The sequence below is a fragment of the Oenanthe melanoleuca genome, chromosome 14 (assembly GCF_029582105.1).
Source record: "Oenanthe melanoleuca isolate GR-GAL-2019-014 chromosome 14, OMel1.0, whole genome shotgun sequence".
NCBI lineage: Eukaryota > Metazoa > Chordata > Aves > Passeriformes > Muscicapidae > Oenanthe > Oenanthe melanoleuca.
This window is the reverse complement of record NC_079348.1, coordinates 3614406-3638347: the sequence shown is the minus strand read 5'-3', so window position 1 is coordinate 3638347 and position 23942 is coordinate 3614406. Positions and strand designations below refer to the sequence as shown.

The 23942-nt window shown below is 42.6% G+C and overlaps 1 protein-coding gene across 2 annotated transcripts in view; it reads left to right on the top strand.

Moving 5' to 3' along the window:
• PRKAR1B (protein kinase cAMP-dependent type I regulatory subunit beta) overlaps nt 1–23942 on the top strand; it is a 93130-nt gene that overhangs the window by 44439 nt on the left and 24749 nt on the right. For both annotated transcript variants that reach the window (XM_056503253.1, XM_056503251.1), the window contains exons 5-7: nt 7402–7463; nt 8209–8255; nt 16293–16451. In XM_056503253.1, coding sequence (XP_056359228.1) covers nt 7402–7463; nt 8209–8255; nt 16293–16451 — 268 coding nt within the window. The remainder of the gene's footprint in view (nt 1–7401; nt 7464–8208; nt 8256–16292; nt 16452–23942) is intronic.

Here is a 23942-nt window from a genome sequence, read left to right as displayed (position 1 = left end):
GCAGGGTTTTTCCCCCCTCTCAATCAGGTGGTGATTTTTCTCTGTTCCCATTTGTGCCTGTTGTGTTAACAGCAATGAGACCTCCTGGTCCTGTTTCAGAAGAGACCAAACACAGCTCTGCCCCTTCTCCTCATCTGCTCTGTGCTCCAGGCTCTGCACCATTTGGATGGACACTGTGGGCTTGCTCCAGTTTGTCAGTGTCTTTCTGGGATGGGGGAGCCCAGAATGGCCCTGGTACTCCAGGCTGCCCAGGAGGGGCTGAACAGAGGGAGATAATCAATCCCTTCAACCAGTCCTGGAGATACAGCCCAGTGGTTGTTCTTGAGCTGCAGATGGTTGAAAGCCATGGAACTGGGGTGCTGTGAAAGGTTGAAATCCATGGAACTGGAGTGGTGTGAAGGATTGAAATCCATGGAACTGGGGTGGTGTGAAGGATTGAAATCCATGGAACTGGGGTGGTGTGAAAGGTTGAAATCCATGGAACTGGGGTGCTGTGGAAGATTGAAATCCATGGAACTGGGGTGCTGTGGAAGATTGAAATCCATGGAACTGGGGTGGTGTGAAAGGTTGAAGTCCATGGAACTGGGGCACTGTGAAGGATTGAAATCCATGGAACTGGGGCACTGTGAAAGGTTGAAGTCCATGGAACTGGGGTGCTGTGAAGGATTGAAATCCATGGAACTGGGGTGCTGTGAAGGATTGAAATCCATGGAACTGGGGTGCTGTGAAAGGTTGAAGTCCATGGAACTGGGGTGCTGTGAAGGATTGGACAATTGTGCCTCTTGGACAAGTGTGGTACAAGCAAGGCTTGGCAGCCTGACTTCAGTGGTTCTGAGGGATGGCTGAGAGGAAAAGGGGCCAAAGCAGGGTGTTGTCCTTGGGCCACATTGTCAGTCCCATTTTTGCCTCCAGCTTTCCAGACAAAGATCCCTGCAGAAACTCTCTCTGGAAGCTGCTGTTAACATGTGGAAGATGATGTGACCCATTGGCACGTAGATGCACAGAGCCTGTAAAATGAATTGATGCTCTGCCCATAAAACTGTACACTGTTCACTGGCTGTAATAATTAATGAACCTATAAAGGGACTTCATAAAACAGTAAAAATGGAAATACTTCACAGAAATAGAAGATGATAAATTTTTATTTCTTTCTGTTTCATGTGTCTGTTAGTTATGTGGACCTGTGACTTAATGCATGTTGTGGAATTAGACATGGACTTTAGTGTTAACCTGCCATTCATAATGTCCTCTCATGTCCAATTTATATGATCATTATTGTAAAATCAATGAATGTCTTAATTGTAATAATAACTAATCATCAGCCATTATAATGAAGTAATTAAATATTCTAAGTAGTTAATAACTTTGGATGCTGCTATAATTAATTTGTTGCTGCCCTAGCAGGAAAAGAAATTAACAGAAGCAGATGGGTAATGTTTTTGTTAAGGCTTCAGTACTGATTCTTTCTTAGGTACATGCCTGCCACACCACATATTTGATTATAGCAATTGTAACCTTGAGGCTGTTAATTTTAAAAACCTCTAAAAAGGAATTTTTTTTTCTTTTACCTGGTTGCAATGCTTTTATTCTCAGTAGTCAGTAAATCATAGTAATTGTTCCTGGTGGTTCCAGTATTGTACATTAGCAAGGACTTGCAGCAGTCCTAGGAACAAGGAGTATGGACTGGAGCCTTGTACTTACACATAGCAGAGACCCTTGCAATTATATACTGTGTTTTACAGATGTTTATTGAAGCCAGTCTGGTTTAAATTTTGTGCTCTTCATCCTTACAGAGCAGGAGGAGCTGTTGTTAGAACAGTTGCTTGAAAGATGTTATTTTTTCAGGAGATGAATCATAAGAAAATCTCAGAAGTACATAAAAAGACCCCATACATCCCCACCTCCAACCCCCCCCATTTTAGAAATCTCAAAATAATACCCTGATAGTAGCACCCAAAGCTACAGCTGAAGGGAGGTGGAGTTACTATCAACTCTGTTTACTAAACTTTAAAGGTATGTAAGTAGGGAAGGTTTAAAATATTTGAATCTTGCTGCTAGGGCAGCCTCATTCCCAGAAAATGTTGCGTGTCTTTTGTTGAATTATGCCAGAACAGCTCCATATCTTTTAAAGCTGTCCTCAACAACACAGGGCTGGCTTTGTTTTGCTGGAGAGATAGCAAAAGAAGGAAAAACTGCATAGCACAAACATGAAAAGCTTTCTGAGGCTGCCTGCACAATGAAATTGCTCTGACTGAACTCTTGACAAATTATAACCTGCAGGTACAGTGAGGATTTTCCATTTTTGCCTAACACGTATACATTTTGTCTCTTCCATTTTTCCTTCCCTGCAATGCATTCAGCACAGCAAGCGCTGGAAAGAAATCTGATTGTGAAACTGATAAATTGTCTTACATAGTTTCCCTATTTTGGCCATTGCCATGGTCTGGTTCTGAAAGTGCTTGGAATTCTCTTTCTCTCGTTTTGTTTTAACAAGCTTCTTCTCAGTTGCCTATTGCCAGTGCTATATTACCCACAGTGCACATCATTTTTTTTTTTTCTATCTCCTATTCTACATCAACTCCAAGAGGCCTTGGTGTAAAAGCAGATGAGATGATTTATTTTTATCACTAACTTTTTCTCGTGAGAAAGAAAACCCCCTGGCCCTGCCTTCTCCTCTTAGCACAGGCATTTGCTTCTTGGCAAATGGGGTCCATAAAATGCTACTGAATTAAACCAGCAAAATGTTTCATTATATTTATTCTGCAATCACCCTGATAGATCCTTTTCTGGTCTAAATAGCTGCAGTCTTGTAGGTTTGAGTGCAGTTTGCCTTCTTGGCATCAGAAGGGAATTGGCTCAGCCTGGCCAGGTGGCCAGGAGTCATCAGGGATGGCAGACAGCAGAGGATCAGCCCCTGTGATTCCAGATCTGATTGCAGTTGTTTGCAATTCCATGCACACTCATGGAAGACACTTTATGTGTTAAAACTTGCTGCAAGCCTTTGATATCTTTGACCTTTTAAAAAAAAAGTCTTCTAAATTTTGATATTCCCTAAGCAGACAGCTGGTATTTTTTGATTGAATAGATAGAGATTTCATGTCTAAACGCATTTCTTGGTTTCACTTTGCTGGATTAGTTCACTGCTCCCTGTATGTTCTCTGCTGCTCACAATCTTTTCTTGTGATTTGTTTTTGAGTGATACTATCAAAAGGTTGCAAAGAATTAAAGGTGCAGAAATACCCCCTGGAAAACCTTAGTGGTGTCCTGCTGTCCCCTTTTGGATCTAAACAGGGATATGCAGGTTCATACAGTCCCACCTCCATCTAGACTTCCAAGCCAAAAAATTGCCCCTGATCCTTCTGATTGGAACAAATGCTTGGCTCCCCAAGAGCCACGAGCAACCAGATAAAGATCCTCTGGGAGGAGGTGAGGAAGGTTTAAAAAAATAGCAAAGCCTGTCAAAATCTGGCTTTGGAGAGGGTGGAAAAAGACCCAAGTGCTGATGCTGAGCCTGGGACATGCTGAGTGCAGTGCAGCTCCCTTGGCTGCAGCCTCGTGAAACAGCAGCTCAAACACCAGAACTGGTGCCCTATTTTCTTCATCCCTCACCTGAATAAGTCAGCTGGAAAGAGGGCAAACGATACATGGTCAACAAAATCAAGAAATCCTTCTGAGCAGCTCTCATTTACAGCACAATCATAAAAATGCTGGCAGGAAATCAAACTGTTTCCATATCAGTGGAGCTCGCAGCACTGCGAGCACGGTCGGTGTCACAGTGCAGGAGGAGACAGAGGCTGCTGTGTTCTTGGTGCTGCAGCTCAGACACAAGATGAAATCATGGCAGCTCAACGTTTCAAGACTTAACTACTGATTTTCTGGCTTTCTGTTTGCGCTAGAATAAAACCTGCTTGTGCTTGAAAAAAAAAATTTTGGTTGTTAGGAATGTGTTTGCGTGTGTTTGGCCCTAATTATTTAAAAATCCCTTCAAACACTAGAAATAAATCTACTTTTGCAGAGCTGCAGTTACAGTCTCTGCTTGGTGGTGGGATGGTTGCAGCACTGTGTTTGTAAGGGCTGGTTTTTGCTGTAATGGCCAGAGAATGATTTTGGATGTCTTGCAAACAAGTGTGTGGTACAGGGAAAAACAACAGACCATATTTTTGGCCTTAGCTGTATTGTTTATGCCTTTAGCAAGCACCACTTACTCAACTTATTCAGTATTTAAAGCTTGTTTTCTCTACATAGTACAGGCCCAGGAACACATGGCTTGAACTGAATATGCCAGCATCAGACCTTTATTGGGGGGATGGAAAATAGGTCTGGTTTTTTGCAGTTTCAGATTTTGGCTTGGTTCAGGAACAAATACTTCAAATTTTTGAAGTATTTTGGTATATTCATCCGTGTGGTATTTTTGTTTTTATTTCAGACATTGAAGATAGAGGGAATAAAAATTTCCAAACCTATTCTACACTTAGTCTGAAAGGAATCAAAAGCCAGATTTCCTACAGGGATCTTAAGCATTTGGTACTTTAGGAGGTGCTAATTTCCAGAAGGGTGATTTTCTTTGGTGCCATTCTGAAAGGCCCAGTTCTTGGCTGCCTTGAAGGCTGAGAAACTTTGAGCTGCCTGCTGATCCATATCATTGGAGATCTGAGGATGTTTGATGAATCTCAAATTGAGCATCCAAAAGCAGAAACACTTCAACTCATTAATCGCTGTGAGAGATCTTGGTCTAACCATATCAATTAAGAGCAGTAATTCTCCAGAGAAAAGGAACATGGTGGTGTGTTTTCAGTTGTGATATTATTGCTTGCTTACCTTTATATCAAAGACATGCCCTGGTTTCACTTTGGAGCTGTAAATCAACATCACCATAATTCTGTGTGCCTTGCATGTCTCTGTGTTCATATGTACTTCAGAATAATTTTGATGATAAGTCCTTCAAAGGTCTCTTTAAAAATCTAAGTCTTGGTCTAATAAGATTAAGACTTCACTGAAATAAGATTAAGATTTCACCCCATCATATATGAGGTACTGGAATATTTACACTGATATTCTGCTGCACAGCAGAGTATTGGGGTAAATCTGCTGTTGCTGCAAATAGACTTTGGGTTCATTACACTGGCAGCTGAAAGTTTTAGTCTTGGAGTTTTAAAGAGTTTATTTTCTGATAAAACTAAAAGGTGATATAGAAATAAAATGTGGAACATTTTGGAGAAGGGTGCAGTGCTATACATAATTTATTGGGCACTGTTTGTACAGCCAATTGTTAAGTTATAAATAAAATAGAGGATTAAAACAAGGATGAAAGGGTGAAACTGCGGGTAGTTATTTCCTCTGTATTTCTATTAAAAAAAGGAAAAGTTTCCAAGTTTGCTCAAACAGCACATTTTGGTTATTGATATTCACCGTGTTGTAGCTATTTTTGGATGGATCACATTGAAGAATTTGTGCTCACAGGGTGTCTTTTTTGCCTTTTCCTCAGTAAATGTTCTGCAGGCTGCAGAGCTGTTCTCAGAGCTGGTGAGGAGCCCCAGCACAGCCAAGGGGAAACCAGAGGGAGGCAAAGGAGCCTCTGTCACACTGAATTCCCAGTCCCAGAGCTGCTGAAGGACAACTGGGCTTCCCTCATGGACATGAAGTTCATGTTCCATGTTCCAGTTTGGCACCAGTGGTGTGGCAGTTTCCCCATCCCTTGTCCCACTGGCACAGGAACCAGCTCCAGAGATCTCTCTACCAGGCAGCAGAGAAATCCCTTGTAGTGGAGAAATGCTGAACTTGTGTAAGATCACAAAGATGAGTTTAGTAGATTTAAGAATAAGTTCCAAAGACTTTTGAAAATAATTTGTTGTAGGTCTTTGCATTGGTGCTCAGAATGAGGTGAGGAAGAAGTTTCTCCTGGTGTCTCAGAGCAGGCTTTGTACCCATGGTGGAGTTGTTTCCTAAATGTGAGTGGGAATAGCATGGAGTGGGCCTGATGAAAACAACAGGAGTAAAATAAATCATTTTGTTATATATAGGCCATGGGCTGAGCATCCCTTGCAGGTGCCTGGTTTGAAATCTCCCAGCTCTCCTACAAGTGGTGCTGATGCAGAGCTGTGATGCTGAGCAAAAGCATTCAGACTGATGAAGAGGAAAGACATGAGCAATTTCAACTTGAGTGAAACATTTCCTAGAACTGAGCCTGAATAAAGTCTGGAACAGTTGAACAGGAAATAAGCTAATAATGGGATTTTACAATATGCATTTCCCATATAAGGCATTGAAATGTAGCATAGGCTTCATGGATTTGGTGGCTGATCTTTGCCTATTTTGATGAAGATTTTGGGTTTCTTCCCTGTTTGTGCAGTTGTGTGTGTGAGGTCCTTTCTCCACTCCAGACTGAAGTGTTTCATCTCGCCACTGTCGTCAGTGGTCCCTGGATGGACCATTCTGGGCCAGACCAGGGAAGAGAGCAGTTAACAATCCCCTCTTGCTGCCTTTTGTTTTTTTGTTGGGGAGCTGTTTCCTTTAGCCCTTGAGGCTGATGCATAGGAAGGGGAAGAGAGGTGGGGAGCGCCCGTCTCGATGTGGCTCATGCTTCTGAAAATAAGTTCCCCAAAATCTGATGTGGGGAGAGGAAGCCCTGGCTCCAGGGAGCCTGCTGTCTCCTCAATAAACAAAGGACTGGCTTTGGGCACGTTGCCCAAAGTGTTGGTGCAGGGTGTGTTCCCATCCCCACTGCTCTGCCTGGCCTTTTAAGGAGATGTGACAGCGAGCTGGAGCCATGGAAAGGTGTGTAACCCAGCTGTGATTAACGAGCACCAGCCTCCTCTGCAGCTCCCCTCTTTCTGTAGCATCGCTTGGATTCCCTGCTCACCAGCAGCTCACTGAGATTTTCAGAGTTTGGCCTCTTCTGCACTGTGAGTGCAACCTCCTGCCAGCTCTTATGCTGCATTAATTTAGAGCCAACTACCTTTCCAAATGTGCTCTGTGCTGTGGAACAGGTTTGGCTTGTAAATGCAAGGCCAGATGTTGAGAGGAGGAGAGCTCCTGTTTGGGCATCTGGCAGTCACTGCTGGGCCACAAACCCATCACAGCTGAAAATCTGAAATCTCTCTGCTTAGACAACAGTACTCAGGCTGGACAGTTTGTAAGAGGTGCCTTTCTCCATATATTTCAGGAGTTCTTTCAAAACAGCACATGCCAAGTCATGGTCTCAGTTTTAAACCACAGATTGCGCCTAACAAGTTATTTGGATTTCTTGCCGAGCATGGGTTCACTTTCCAGTTACAGCTAATGTTTTCCTTTCCTTTTTCTGCAAAATCTGTTAACAAAGGCTAAATAAACAATGAATGTAGGTCTACTGGCTAGATAAGAAACAGGTCTGATTTATTAATAAATATTCCTTTTCTTTTCCAGTGACATATTCGATGCCATGTTCCCTGTCACACACATCGCAGGAGAAACAGTCATACAACAGGGTAATTCTTCCTTTCATTTTCCCTCCTGTGTGTTTTCTGGGGTCCTATAGTTCACATCTCTCCATTTGAGGTTTCATCCTCTTTTCCTAATGGGAAGAATAACCATAATCCAAAGGCCTCCAGGTGTGCAGGTATAGGATAAGTTCATGGATGCAGGTCTCTTGCTACACATGCAGAGAGCCCCACTCTGGTGGATCTCCAGACTTTCAAAGTGCTACAGTTAAATGTAGATAAACAGCACTTTAAATAAAAATGTTCCTACCTTAACTGAAGATAGTCAGGAAGCAAACTCCAGCTCAGGATGCATAAGGGTGGCACAGGCAAGCTGAGAGTAATTAGAGATGGAAAATATTTTTATGGTTGTTGGGAATATTCAACACCTCATTGTGCTGTATCAGAGTTATCACACTTGGCAACTTACCTGCATGCCTGCAGCACACTGTGGAGGACTTCATTACCCTCAGGCTAGATTAAAACCTCTTCAGTGTTTACCCTAAATGAAGAATTGAATCAATCAAAAGAGATAAATTAATGCAATTGAAAGGTATAAATAGCAAGAAACCATAGTGATACTTTGATTTATGAAGGCAAATAAGCAAGGATGTTTCAGAAAATTAATCTCTCTGTAAGTAATCTGGTATACAAACCTGTGCAAATATGTACAGGATTAAATACAGGGACAGGAAGTTATTGAATAGCTTGGCAGACCTTCAGGAAACAATCACCTTTTGTATTTTGCTTGCAGGTGATGAGGGAGACAACTTCTATGTGATTGACCAGGGCGAGGTGGATGTAAGTATATTGCAGTGTATTTATTTTGAAGCTACAGAATAAAAGTGTGTGCTTTGGCAGAGAGCTTGAGCCAGCCATGTGCTGTGGGTCTGTCTCCTTTCTTCTCAAACTAGATCTCACAGGATTGGTTTCCTTACTTTGCTTTTGTTGTGTTAAGTTATTTGTTCATAATTTTAAATTTGGCATGTGTTACATCCTAACTTACTTGTCCATTCCAAGCAGGAAAATGGTATCAAAACCAAGCAAATGACATTATCTTCAGAGCCCTAACCACACCTGGAGGTGTGCAGTCTTTGGCAGAGCAGGCCACCATGCTGGAATGCACCTGAGGGTGCAGATCAACCATAAAGAAAATATTTTCTTTAATCAGCTAGCTTAGCTCATGTGTTGTTTGTTTTTGTTTTCTTTTTTTTTTTTTCCCCATAAATTGAGATACAGCCTCAGGCAGTGAGTTTCATCTTAGAAACCTTAATTTGCTTTTAAAATTAGGTCCAAATATAAGAACAATGCAGTATATTAATAAAGCAAGGAATATTATAAGTGTAAAGTGATCTGTTAGACCACAAAATGTTTACAGGAGTATGCAGTGGTTTAATCAGCAAGTCTTTGAAAAGAAGCTTCTTTCTGAGCCTGCCTTCCAAATCATAAACTATTCACCTCCTATCATTTCTCTGCTGTATGAAACTCAGACTTTTGCAGTTTTGCTGCAGTTCCTACACACATTTTATGTATCCACAGTAGCTGGGTAGGACAGACTAGCTCATTAGCAGCTCTGCTCTTCAGATGCCCACATGAGCTTGGTTTGGCATATTTAAAGAAGAAGGTGATTTATTTTAAATCCAGGCAGGAGGCACAGAGTTATTTTAGTGAAAGTTATTTTCTTTTAGCGGTCTGTTTGTGTCAGGAGACCATCTAATTGGTATTGTTGGGAATTGAGAAACCTCACATGCTGCCTCTGGAAGTTGCTCCTCAGGAAATCCGTCTGACTCACTGTTCCTATCAGACAGCCCTCTCAACAGCAAACACTGCCACATCCACAGGGCCAGAAAATAAAAGGGCAATATTTATAGAACAGTGTTAAAATTTAGTTTTAAAATAATTGGCTTGGGACTGATAGGGAGCTAAATGAGTTCACTGGCTTTGAATCAGCCCTGCAAATGCACATGTTGAAGTTATAGATTAATCCTCTTTAAAAATAATTTGTCCTCTCTCAACACCTTTAGGAAAGCTTTCTCCAGTGTTCAGCTCAGGGATAGTGGGGGACTGAATGGCATCAGAAAACAGTTTGCAAAAGCCTTGCAATTAATTACAAAGAGTTAATAGTCTATATGCACATATTGTTCTTAAAAACCAGTGACAAAATAGAGTTTAATTGAGTAGATTGCAGCTTTGATTTTGTGAGCATTATCATTTTTTACTGCCCTAAAATCAGCCTATTGCTGCTAGACACATTAAAATGGAGATATCCACCACAATGTCACCGTGGCACTTACAGAGACATGTACAGACATCACCTGTGGGACAAATCCTTCATGGCAAGATTTAAAAATGTAATCTGGCCTTGTCCAGAAAGCAGCACAGCTCCTGACCACCTGTGTCTGGCCAAACCCTCCTGTGACCAGCTCTCACACTGCCCCACCTCAGCACCCACATTCCCACTGCTCTCCCCATCTGCTCAGCTTGCTTCTTTCTCCTTCCCAAGCTTTTCCTAAAACTTCAGCCAAAACACCCCCAGAATTCCAGTGCAAGGTGCTGTGCGAGGCACGAGGCGTTTGCTCATGCAGGAGCTGTGTGCTGGAAGTTCCCAGTTACTGCAGGGGGTGATCCCACATTTCCCATCAGAACAAACTGTACTGGAGCACCAGTGCAGGGAAAATGCAGGGTGTGATCCCAGATTTCCCATCAGAACAAACTCTGTGCCAGGGCACCAGTGCAGGAAGATGCAGAGGGTGATCCCATATTTCCCATCAGAACAATCTCTGTGCCAGGGCACCAGTGCAGGAAGATGCAGGAGGTGATCCCAGATTTCCCATCAGAACAATCTCTGTGCCAGGGCACCAGTGCAGGGGAGATGCAGGAGGTGATCCCAGATTTCCCATCAGAACAATCTCTGTACCAGGGCACCAGTGCAGGGAAGATGCAGATTTCCTCTGAGAACAATCTCTGTGCCAGGGCACCAGTGCAGGGAAGATGCAGGGGGTGATCCCAGATTTCCCATCAGAACAATCTCTGTGCCAGGGCACCAGTGCAGGGGAGATGCAGAGGGTGATCCCAGATTTCCCATCAGAACAATCTCTGTGCCAGGGCACCAGTGCAGGAAGATGCAGAGGGTGATCCCAGATTTCCCATCAGAACAATCTCTGTGCCAGGGCACCAGTTCAGGTGAGCTGCTCCTGTGCAAGGCAGCAGCTCCCAGAGCCCCTGGGCTGCACCATCACCCCAGAAGAGTTCTGCCACTTTCTGGGCAGAGCTGCTGAGAGCCTTGTTTTCTGAGGAAACCCCAGGCTGCTAGTAAGCGAGCTGCTGTTCATTTAAGCCTTGCCAGATCCTTTTTTGGCCTGCTTCCATGCTTCTCCAAGAAAAAAAAAGTGACTTGGAGTGGAGACAATTGACCCCGAGCCTTCGAGCCTGGAGCCATTCTCTGCCTGGTTCAGCTGCTGGCACGTGCACAGAGGCTTTAACCCCTGGCCAGGGTCTCTGCTGCCATTCCCTGACCTGCTTGGGAGTGCCAGGAGCACCAGGAATGCTGGATTCAAGGAGCAGTTTACTCTGGGATCACCCTGACTGATAAGCACCCAGATTTTCCATGCACTGATGTAAAAGAGGTGGCAAGTGTCATCATAAAATCCCTACCCATGGAAGAAAGTCATGACAAAACCAAATAAAAAAAAAAAAAACCCCAATAAAATCTATCAACCAAGCAACCAAAACCAAACAGAAACCACCAACAAAGTGACAATAACAAAATCAGTGTGTGGTGTTTTGAGTTTAAAAACTGCAGCATGTAAAAGTAATTTTTTTTTTCAAGTTTTGGCACAGGCACCCCAAAGACTAAGTAAGAACTTTCTAAAATTTTCCCTTACAAAATAATCTGAGTCAAATTAGAAGCACCATAAAATCCTTTTTTAATATAATAGCACTTCATTCTCAACTCTTACATTTTCTTAGAGCACAAACAAGCCTTGTTAGCACAGAATAAAATATCTGTACATTTTCTTCTGTGGGCTAAGAGAAAGGCACAAATTTTCATGTGTAAAAGAAGGATTTTAGAATGAGGCCTTGGAAAACATGGTTTTTTTTCCTCTCTTCTGCTGTATCCTACAACCCAGGTACACTTTGACCAAAGCTGGAATTATTGTATTATCAGTCACAGCTTTCCTCCTTGGCACATCAGGGTTGAGGAGAATTTTGTCTCCTGCAGATGGGTACAGTGCACATGAGGTAGATGATGGCACAAACTTTGAAGCCTTAGAGGTCACTTGTCTACTGGAAATTTTCCTGCTCAAAAAAATGGGAGTGTGTGCCAAACAGGAGCTGGCAGAACTTAAATTATAGTTTCCAGTAAAGATGTTGAAAGTACCTGCTAAAATATGACTTGCAAAAATCTCTAATCCATATTTCTAAGTATAAAGTGACTTCCTGTTTGTTATTTTAATCTCATAACCTCACATTTTTTTACTTTAAAAAGCACCATTGACTGCCCTTTTTGAACAGATGTATTTTTTTTTTTTAGACCCAGCAACTTCCTATTCTATTTAATGTCACAGCAACTTTCTCTACAGGCATTCTCAGGTTTTCTTCTTGTAAGACAACAGCAGCCAAGCTGTAGTATGGTGAAAATAAAAATCAAAACTTTTCAGTGTTTTTTTTCTTAAATTTCTGTATTTATTGTATAAATCTCTATGTGAAGCTATACATGAATATTGTGGACAATAGATAAAATTATCTCTTGATTGTAGGTCAAATCTTCCTGAAACCCTTATTTGTATATGCAAACTGTCTAATTTGTGCAAACAAAGATGAAAATTGCACAGTGTTTTATGTGAAAATACTGTTGGATTTTAGAACTAGTTATATTTAATGGTTAGATTCCATAGATTGCTTCTAGTTTAAATTCTTCCATCACCAATGATTTTTCTAATATTGGAAGGTTGCCTTTTGAAATTTGAAGCAGAACATTTTAAAGTTTGGAGTTTTTCAACTTGAACTTTTAAGGATTCTTAAGGCAGTCTCCAAGTTCATATGTTTGAATTCAAACTTACAAATAAAGCACTGCCTTTGAGAAAACTACCCACATTAAAATACCCTTCATGTCTAAGGCTTGTTCATTTTTCCAAGAATAAATACAACTCATCTTCCTTTTTGGATAACAAATATTAAAGCTTGACAAGACACAAAGCACAAATTATTACAAACAGATACAAGGGAGGGGACTTAAGACATAAGAATAACCATGCCTGGAACAAATTAGATTGTCCACACAGATCACAAAGTGGCAGAACAAAAAATAAAAAAAAAAAGCTTGAAGTTAACTTGAAATCAGCAATACAAAATTAAAGGAAAGATAAATTCACTCCAGTAAAGCTCAGAGATAGATGTTCATATCCTGCCTTCCAGGTAAAATGCTTCAAGGTTCCTTTGTGCATCTCCAGAGAAAGAACATGAAGATGAGGGAGTTCAGGTTCATTCCTCTGGCACTGAATGTTGTGTTCTTGTCCCACAATTAATGCCCATGGATATCACAGCCCATTTGCCTCCTAAAAAGAGAATAAAATTAACCAAATTGTGTGATTCTCAAGCCCCCAGAAATTGCAGTGTTCATATAAAATGATGATGGAAAACAAATCCAGAGTACTTTTGCTCTGTGGGAAGTAGATGGTCCTGATGGCTTGGTCATATTTGGGCATCTGCACTTCTGCTTTTCCTCTTCAGCTGCATGAGAGAAGGTTCCAGCTGTTATGGATCTGTGACTGGCAGGTCAAGTGACAATTAAGAATAATTCATTTATGTACTCACCACTTTGGTGAGAGTTCACAAATGCCTAAAACTGGCTTAGCCAAAACCTCAGCCCAGTATTTTTTAGGATAAATAGGGAGATCATCTGAGCTGCTGCCATATAAAATCGACTTTCATAAGCTGTTCTGAGCCTAAAATAGCTTTGCTTCCCACACCCTACAAACAGAACTTCTTTCCTTTCCACTTCTTTTTAAAAAAATCTATTTTAAAGGGATTTATAGTGGAGCTGAACTCTGTTAAAGGGCAGGATGGTTTGTAGTGTGCCATCAGTGCACTTCAACTTCATCATGAACACAGAAATTGAGTGTTGACTTTGGCCTTTGCAGAGAATGAAGTCCAATGGTTTTTCTTCTAGAAAGCAACTTCTTATTCTCAAAGTGTTTTCTTTTTCAGAGACTGATATTCAAAATGACATTTTATAGGGGGAGTGAGTGCTGGGCCCAAAGACTGTCAGATCAGTGATTTGGTTTAACCTCAGAGCATTTAAACCTGACACCCTCGGGGTGGAGGAATGACCATTTGCATAAACTGTTTAAGGCAAGATGTCAAACGTGTTTTGAACAGTCTTGTCAAGTAAGACAGCAAATTTTAAGGAGTCTCAGAGCAGTTCAGTAGTAGCCACTCTAAATAATGACTGTGCAGTGATAAATGTCCATCCTTCACTTGCTCAGCCTCGAGTTTTACCAGCACAATTCCCCTCTCTGGGCTGCAGTCACATCCTGCACACTGCCTTAACAAGAAATATCACCATGTTGCTTAAAAAATATGTGTTGGAATAAGTTTATTTTCCTGCTTATAATTCAGACCCTTCTGCAGGAACAAAATCTGTGTTGCTCAACAGAAGAGCATGTACTCTTACACATACACATGTATTTTTGGTGTGCTGAAAAGGAGTCAAGGGTACCATGTCAGCTGACATTCAGGATGTGATCCAAAACTCATTGGAATTTAGATTTTCCCCACCATCCCTGAGACTTTTTACTGAGGACACATGGATTAGTTTAGTGCAGCAAACCCCATGAGCCCATCCAGTGCAATTCCCTCAGAAGGAGGGTATCCCTACAGTCAAATCTGCATCTGGGCAATTTTGCAATGAACTAATAGAGTTCAGAAATGCTCATACATTCTCACTGTGTTCCAAGCCCTTCAGAATCCTCATTTTATTCATCCATTTCTCCTGATTGTCTCACAAAAAAAAAGAAGCCACAGAATTACCCTCTTGTTTCACCAGGAAACTGCTTGGGTTTGCCTGGCTTTTTAAAAACTTCTTTTTTTTTTTTTTTGCTTTCATTTTTCATCATGAAGAGAATCAAAAGTGGATTCAATGTTCTGTGAGATTTTCTTTCTGTGGTGAGTGTGAAAGTTTGAAAGGGAAGGCTGTTGCTGTTCTCTTGTGTGATATTCTCCTGGGTGACATTCATCCTGTCATGGTGATGAAATGAAGCTTTAGCTTTTGTGGCTGCAGCTTTTTCTTGGCAGTCTGCAACCACCTGCCTGTTTGGGATTATTTTTACTCTTTATTTTTAAGCCCCTTGATCCTCAGATGTTCCAGGAGCACCAGGAGCCACCACATTGCCTGGAGTTCAGCTGCTCCTTTTCAGCTGATACCCCAGAGGTCTCTTGATCAGCTGAACTGCTCCATGGCCTCATCCATCTCCTACTGAACCAGCATTTCACTGGCCCCAGTAGGAGCTGGAGCAAATCTTAATTGAATATTGTGAAGATGAATTGGGATTGATTCCAGCTGTATTTTGTAATAAGCCTTTTCATCATGAAATGATGATGGAATTAAAATTAACACTGACAGGTTGTTGAGTTTTGACCCCAGTTCATTTATTTTGGTCACTATCTTTTCTCATGCCCAGCTTGAGCACAGCTCCAATTCATGCATTTTTTAAAAACTGCTAGTTTATTACTCACTAATTGGTGTCAGGTTATGATCTTTGCCTCTGCAACACTTTTCTGCTTAAGATGAGAATACCTATCCCTTTTTTTCATATTATTTTTCTTCACAGAACTTTCAAGCAAATGAAATTAATACTGAATAATTTCTGCTGTTACTGGTCTGTAACAGGTTGGGGTATATTCTGCCCTGAGTAAACTCACCCAGCCTTTCCTGCCCTCCAAACTCACAGGCAGAGTGACAGAATTGAAAGGGTTTGTTGTGTAGTTTATAGCAAGCTGCAGAATGCACAGTCCTTTGCATGCACTCTTATGGCTCATGAGCAGCATTGTTCATGAATAAATAGTGAGAAAAATCTGCCCAGCACAAAACTGCACGAGTCCCTTTCCTCCAGGGAAGATGTCACATAACACTCAAGTGCAGGAATTCTTCTCAAATTAAACATCATCCAGGAAAAATATGGCAACAGTGGTGTCACTTCATACCATATTCCAAGAGGATATAGTACCCAAAAAGGATGTGGGTCAAATTCTGCTTCCTGAGTTCTCTAGATCTGATGTGAAAGGGTCATTCTGCTTAGAGCTCCTCAAGTCCAAAGCCCTTAGTCATCTTCACCAAGGGAGAAGATCTGTATAGTTAAATTTAAATGGGTTTTGGAGACACTAGGCTTAGGGAAGGAAAAAAAAAAGTTCCTTTTCAAAAGATATTTCCTTGTTTTGACTGTTTTCCATTTCAGTAATCCTCACTACACTTATCAACACACCTTCCTTCCAAGTCTGAGAGTGTTAATAAAAAACCAGAGTTGTGACAGTTCTGCTTGTTGACTGCCTGAGCCTTGAACACAAGGGGGAAAACATGATGCCAGCTAACCATGGGAGCTGGAAACCCAGAGAGTAAATAAAGTCATTGTACTGAAGCAAGACAACTTGAAATCCTGTCCACAGAGCAGCTGGTTCCCCTCTTTGGGGACCAACTGTTGGTGTCATGCTCTTGTTTTCCTTCTGTGTCCCCAACATTGACAGCAAGAAAGGAAATTCCTAATGGCCTTTGTGATGACTGGCAGTTAGAACTGCAGCTAAGTCCCAAACTGCTTTTTCCTCTTGTCTTGTGCTGTGCAGGTTTATGTCAACGGGGAGTGGGTGACCAGCATTGGAGAAGGAGGCAGTTTTGGGGAGCTGGCACTCATCTATGGGACCCCCAGAGCTGCCACTGTCAAGGCCAAGACAGACCTGAAGCTCTGGGGCATCGACAGAGACAGCTACAGACGCATCCTGATGGTGAGTTTAGGGGAAAAGCTTCCCCATGCAGCTGGGATTCTGCACTTCCCTTTGCAGTTCTGTGTTCAGAGCACGCGAAAGAGAGTGGCCATGGCAAAATCACTGAGGAACTGAATGAACTGAGAGAAAAGGGGACAGGATTCAGCAGAAAGGAGCTGAGTCAGAAATGCAATTGAGAAACATTATGCATAACTGCTCTGTGAATGAAAACCTCAGGAGGCCTCTGTTACCCACCAAAGCTATGCAAATCCTCTCCTTATCCTGAGCCTGGAAATATCTCTCAGCAGCACCCTTTGCCTGTGAAGTCTTTGTCTGATCTTGTACTACATTCCTCAAGGCAGGTGATAGAAAGTAAATCCAGCTCCACTAAAATGATAAAAAGTCTTGCTTGGACTGTGCCCTCCATCCTTGTTAGCCAGCAGTCAGCCACACATACCAGGGGGTTGTAGCTGCTAATGATTCATTACTCTGCTGCTTTCAAACTCCCTCATCCCTGCAGCAAAGCTCTGCAGACCTTGGTGGCACCTGGGGCGTGTGCTAGCTTATGGATTTGCTGTTGGTTCTTCAGTGGTGAGTTTATAATGGAAACTTTGACAGATAATTAACTTCAGCAAAGTCATAACTTTTTTATGAGTTTGTTTCCAATGTCCATGTGCATATCTTCCTTCTCCATAAAATATTCCTCTCTTTTTGATAATTAACAGACATTACTCTATGTAAAGCTTACTTCTCAATAGGACTGTTCTCTGAAAGCTGCATTGTTCCATTCTGATCTGAAGGAAATGACACTGTGCTCTCAGATTAACAATTTTAAGATCATCTGTATTTCCAGTGGGTGTTACAGAAAACAGAAAAACCAACAAAGGAACTGAGTAGATTTTACCCTTACATGATTAATTCTTAAGCAGCAGTGTAAAAGTGATCTTTGTTTATGAGTATGTATGAGCACTGCTGGTGCTCACTCCCTGTTTCATGGGCTGAGTTCAGTGTCACATAAACAAACATCACACTGGCATTTAGGACAGTACAGCTGATGGAAATTTATTCCCAAAATATTCAGCCTGATGGCTGCAAGACAAAATAGAGGAATAATTATATAAAGTGTTTTGTCTTCTCTCTTGTGCTTTTTAGAGTTTCTAAAGAGATGTAAGAGCCACATCCAACTTATTTATCCCATGACCTCCAAGGATGCATGGAGGGGTGTCTGGGATAACTGGTTAGATAAACCTGCAAGCTACAAGGATGAATCCAAAATTCAAAAGTGAAGGAATGTAGAAGGGACATAAATGCCAGGACAAGGCACATATTCCTTGGCTTTTCAAGCAGAGCTTCTGCAGCTGCCTGTAAGCTTGTGGTAAGGAATTGAAGGGACAGGTTCACAGCCTTTGCAGCTGGAGGTGATTTCAGTGTTGGTGTTGATGGCACTAGAGGTACCTGTGAGCTGCCAGGTTTGCTCATGTGCCCATTACCATCTGATAGCACACTTCAGAAGATGAATATTTGATGCAGAGACAGGACTTTGCTAAAAGGATTTAAAGTCCCAAGTGGAAAGGACTGTGTTTTTAATGCTAGTTTTGGTTGTACATACAAGCTGAATATTATGGTTGTATTTCTGTTTGATTCTAGGGTAGTGCTAAGTGCTTTTCAAATTAATTCACAGGTTCTCTGGACAAGTGCTCTACCTTACCTAGCAAGCTCAGTTTCTGCAGTCAATGAGACCTTTTGATTAACATGGATATATTTCTCTGCCTCTCTTGCTTCTTGTGGTTTTTTCACAGTTGAGGCCACTAAAAATTGGTGGTCTGTTGCACTGGGTTAGATACCCAGACAGCATTATTGTAATATTCCCAGTACTCAGATAGGAAATATTTAATGGAAAATGATTTTCTGCAGGTATAGAAAATAGAAAATGTTTGATTTTAAATGCAGTCCATGGTGGATGCAATTTACCCATCCACACTGAATGAATCCTGTCATCTTCCCATTTCTTTGTAGGTGCAGGGTGGATAATTTCGTTGCTGCAGGTGAAATGAGACACCTGTCTTTGTGCAGTCGTGTGAGGGCAGGTTACAGTGGCTCTCTGCACATTTCCTCAAGCCTAAGAATTAATTACATCATGTTTCAGTGGCTGCATTTCATACCTGAAGCTGACTCCACCATTATGGGGCTGCTTTTGCTGTGCTCAGTTCAATGCAGCAGCAGCTGCCTCTCAACTCCCAGAAACATGTTTTTCTGCCATTTAGCCTCTAACTGGGTGTTTGAATGTAGAAATGACTCTGCCTTTAAATGAGGAGAAATGCCTAGGGTACCTTTTGAAATGTACAATTTAAGATGGTTTCAAAACTTGGGAGCAAGCAGGTTTCTCTTTCCTTATTTTCTGGTTGCAAATCTTTTTGTCCAAGGAATAAATTACCTTTTCCTGCCTGAGATCTTTGCTATAGTCAGATGAAGCCCCTCCATAACCCCAGATAGTTATTTCTCTTGTCTGCATTCCTTCCCTGCCATGACCAGCCCCGTGCTTTCTCAGTCAAGTGTTGAAATTTTATTCAGGTTGTAAATATTTATTTGCAAATCATGCCTTCAGATCCACACTTGCCAAAAAGATTTTATCCTGTCATGAGACACTTGACTCTCCACCTCATTTCTGCTTGCAGGCACTATTTTGGTCCTTTGCTTTGCATTTAATAATTTCTTGTTTTTATTTCTGCTTAGTGCCATTTTCCCCACTTATGTGTCTTATTGATCCTGACTGGTTTATGGTATGAATAAAATGCCTCTCAGGAGGTTTGGAGTTTGGGGTTTCCTTTTTATGGATGGACAAAGCCTGATGTAGAAAGTTCCTGCTGGCTTTTAGTTACAGTTGTCATCCATTTATTATTTAGCCTGTCCCAGAGGAAGTTTGTTGAAGAGATATATTTCTTTATATTTCATTGTCTCAGCTTAGGTACCTTAGGATGGATTGAAGATCACATTCAAGTTTGTTTTAGCAGCTGTGATGATTGTAATGTTGGGATAGGTCTTTTTGTCAGAATGTGCTTGGCTTTCCCTGCAGTCCTTGACAAAGTATTACACCATCAAATTCATTGTGTTAGGTGGGGTACAAAAAACCACTTCAACATGTTCCCTCTGTGGCACACTCACAAATTATCCGTGTGTTCTATTTATTTCATAGAATTATCTCTGCTGAGTTACATACTTTTCACTCTGTTGCAAATTCTTTTATGTATATGTTCTGTGTGTGTGCACACGGCCACAGACACACACACTTGTGCATATATCCAGCATTTATTTACTTACATTCTTCTGGGAGAGAGCAAAGGATTTTTTTCTGCCATAGGCTTCTCATGGAATTCAGTTGCTGCCCTCTTCTTTGCAGTTTGGATCCGAGAGCATCACGGAATGGGGAACATCCCAGGGTAGTACAATATTTGTACTCTAAATATAGCAAATACCACAAATACCAGAGAAGCAAATGTCTGTATCCCAACATCAGATGGATCCCCTAGACAATTCTGTTCCCAGACTGAGAAAATTTGAAGTATTAATTTCTTGCAATTTCTTCTTTAGGAGGACTTGGTCCAGGATAATTTAACTAACTCTTGTTTCCATGGTCCAAGATACCTGGCTCTGAGAGAAGACTTGTGTGGGATTCAATACATTTGGCCTATTTGGCAAACTGCTCACAGAAAGTGAGTTATAACATTGGTTTGGATTTTGTGACAAATCAAGGATAGTCAGTTCCTCATGTTATACTTCATTTTATTTACACTATTTTGGGTTTTTTCTACTGTCTTTTTACAGCTTTCAACCCGAGAACAAATTCTTTAGCAAGCAGGGTTTTTTTTTTTCAGCTGAGATAAAATAAAGTCAGGAGGGTTTTGGGTTGAATGAAATGCAGGTTGTGTGATGACCAAAGCACAAAGCACCTCCAGAAGCTGCAATCCACCTGGCACCTGTGGCACAGAGCTGTGTGGGCTGCTTGGTGCCATGGCCAGAATGCACTGGGGATTTTTATTTCATGTTCCAGCATCACTCAGGAGCTGCTCAACCAGGGATTAAATGGGGCTGTGCAGCCCTGAAGTCCATCCAGCACCTCCTGCCAGGATAACTCTTTCTTTGAAACTTGAGTCTTGCTTTGCCTCTTGGTAGACATTTCTTTGGCTTCTTACTGAAGGTGGGGATTTCTGGGAAAGACTCAATCAGCTCCACCTGAGAAAATGAATCAGGAACAAGGCACAAGGACAAGGAAAGATTGGACTGGAGGAATGAAAAGATAAAATGGATGAAAACAGGGAAAGAGGAGCTGGAAATGAGGGGAAGCAGATGCTGAATAGGAACTCAACAGGACCTGTTCCAGTCTCTGGTTCATTTTCCCCAGCCTGTGTATTGCTTAAGCTAAGCCTAGGCCTTGCAACATTAAATGGTCCTAAAAATGGCTTTGAGGCCTTTTCTGTGTGGATTTGATGAATTAGAGTGATCTTGTTTCTCCTTGGGACTGTCTCAGGGAGGAGCACTGCAGCTTAGAATATTAATGAGGCTTTGTAGTTAATGGGAGCCACTGCCTTTAAGGAGATGAGCTTGTGCCTGACAGCTCAGAACCAGGGAGAAAGTGAACAAAGGAGAGGGGGGAGAGGGAGAAGCAGAGACTATTGAAATAAGATATTAATAGGTTAGAAAAAACCAGAATTAATAAAGACTTTTTAAAACATGCCATCAAGAACCCTGCCAGTGCAGAATTATTCATGTACATTTACTATTGTTTTTATCTGGCTTAAGCTCTAAGATTTCTAGTGCTTCCCTTGGGAAACTCTTCTGTGAGAGAATATTTCCTTCCTTGGAAAACTTCTTCGATATTGATCTTAAATTAGATTTTCTTAGTTTTCTCCCTTTACTTTGAGTTATGTCAAGCTATGCTGTACTGAATTGCCCTCTCTTTCTGTCATATATCTGTAGATAATTATCACTGTCTACTTAAAACCCCTGCCACAGTGCATGCTAGCTATGAGGATGCCATACCTATGATCCCAGTGCTGAGCCAACAAATACAGGCTGGATTTGTTTTGCTCCTTCCTTATCAGCTCTCCCCAAGTGTGTTAGCATTTCTTCAAGCCCTGCTGGATTTGGGAGCACATTTCTGGAGGAGAGGTACCGAGACAGAATGTGGCACACCAGGCGCCGTCACATCTGAGCCACGGAGATGGAGCCTCCAAACTTCATTCCTGGATGATATCTTTGCCTGTGCAGACCAAAATAGCCTTGGCTGTGCTCTTGTTGCAGTCTGGTGCAGGTCTCACCTCCTGTCTGTGAATCTCTCTCAGCTTTACAACTTGCAGGTCTTCTGTATGTCAAGCATCTCTGCTTTGGATATTTTTTTTTATTATTGTATTTTCCAAATGGATGCTCATTCTATTATTTTCTGTCCCATTTCTAATGTCTCCAGATCCTTTGTTTTTTATTTTCCTGCTCTAGTGAACTTTCAGCATCTCATAGTCTGTAAATGTTGGTACTGTCTTAAGTGCTGCTGCTTCTAGAAGATCCATGAAAATATTGCATGGGGACAGACTCAGCACCTGTGCAGGCAATGCACAGGTTGCCACTTCTGCTGAAGGTACCTGAAGGGTAGGAGAGGAGGTTGTGATGCTGTCCATGCCAGTTTGGGTAAAGCAGCTAAATAAAACAAGTGTAAAAAGGACATCAGAAATCAGAGATGACATGCCTGCAGGGGATGAGAAGATTATCAGACTGGCCAGAGAAGGTGAGAAGGAACTAAATGATTTTAAAGTCCCTCCCAGCCCAAGCCACCCTGTGATCCTATGATTCTATGTTCTCTCTCTGTTTCATGGGGAAAAGGTGGTTAATACCAAAGGAAATAAACACGTGGTTGGTTGGCTGCAATTCCACTGCTGGGTTGTTTTTAGCTTGCACTATAATACTGATCTCTCAAAATCCTTCCCCTCACTCTGCTCATGAGAGCTGGAGCAGGAAAACGCACGCAAAACAATGTGCATGAGGGTGAGCCAGGCTTCTCCTCCCTGGAACTGAATTTGGGATCTGCTTGTTCCAACCTGGATCCAGCCTCAGGTGCTCTGGAAAAGCAGAAAAGCTCCTGTGCTGCCTGGGCACCCTGAGGAGAAGCTCTGCTTGGGTGGCTCCTGCCACCCCAGAGGCTCAGAGGAGAGAGGGAGGAGGGCTGGATGGATCCTGCAGGATGAGCCAGGAGCCATCAGCTGGGTCACCTTGTTTCATGTGCTGGGAGCAGCAGCCCTAAGCCCCAGTTCTTCCCTGGGCCCATTTCTCCCTTACCCCTGTGGGATCATTCTGAGACAGGGGATATTAAGTCAGTGTAGCTATGCACTAAGAGGGGTTCTAGATATTACAATACAAACATTTGTAACTGCTAATTTAATTTTTTATTTCCACTTCAGTTTTACTTTTGCACTTGTCTTCGCTGTGGGTTCTGGACTGCTGCCCTGGCTTAGTTTAGCCAAGGCTTAACACACCTGTGTTCCTGGAGGAAGTGGTGGGCTCTTCCTCTCTGGGCCAGGTGGGATGGCTGCAATTCCCACCTTCCTGGTCTTGTCTGCATCTCTAAATACACAAAGCCGTGGTCAGGCATCACTTATGGCTACTGATTACTGCTTCTTAAAATTCATCTGTGTCCACAAGGCATTTAAAAAGCATTTTCCACATCTGTCCCTGGGTGTCCCAGCCCATCAGACTAAACCACCAATCTGCTTTTCCACAGCTGTCAATTTTGCTGCTCTCGTTTCCACTCGATTGCAGGGAGGGAAGCAGCAACTGTGCAGTGTCCAGTTTTCCATCCCTTGTCTCCCAGCGAGCTGTCAGGAGCTGGCGTGGCTCACAGAGCCTCCTGTGTTTGAAGTTCTCTGCTTTTTTTTTTCCTTTCTGGCACTTCAAATGCAGCCAGGGCCCCCTGAGGTTGAGAACCAAGTTTGTCAGACAGAGGGGTCAGGAGGGGGTTAGCGATGCTATCGAGGGCAGAACTGTCAGCAGCAGCCTGGGGTGTGCAGGGGAGCCTGAGGAGCTGCTGGGGCTGAGCCACAGTGCCTGGGAGCTGCTGCTGAGCCACAGCTACCTGAGAGCTGCTGCTGCTGAGCCATGGTACCTGGGAGCTGCTGCTGGGCCATGGTACCTGGGAGCTGCTGCTGCTGGGCCATGGTACCTGGGAGCTGCTGCTGGGCCATGGTACCTGAGAGCTGCTGCTGCTGAGCCATGGTACCTGGGAGCTGCTGGGGCTGGGCCATGGTACCTGGGAGCTGCTGCTGAGCCATGGTACCTGGGAGCTGCTGCTGAGCCATGGTACCTGGGAGATGCTGCTGGGCCATGGTACCTGGGAGCTGCTGCTGCTGGGCCATGGTACCTGGGAGCTGCTGCTGGGCCATGGTACCTGGGAGCTGCTGCTGCTGGGCCATGGTACCTGGGAGCTGCTGCTGAGCCATGGTACCTGGGAGCTGCTGCTGCTGGGCCATG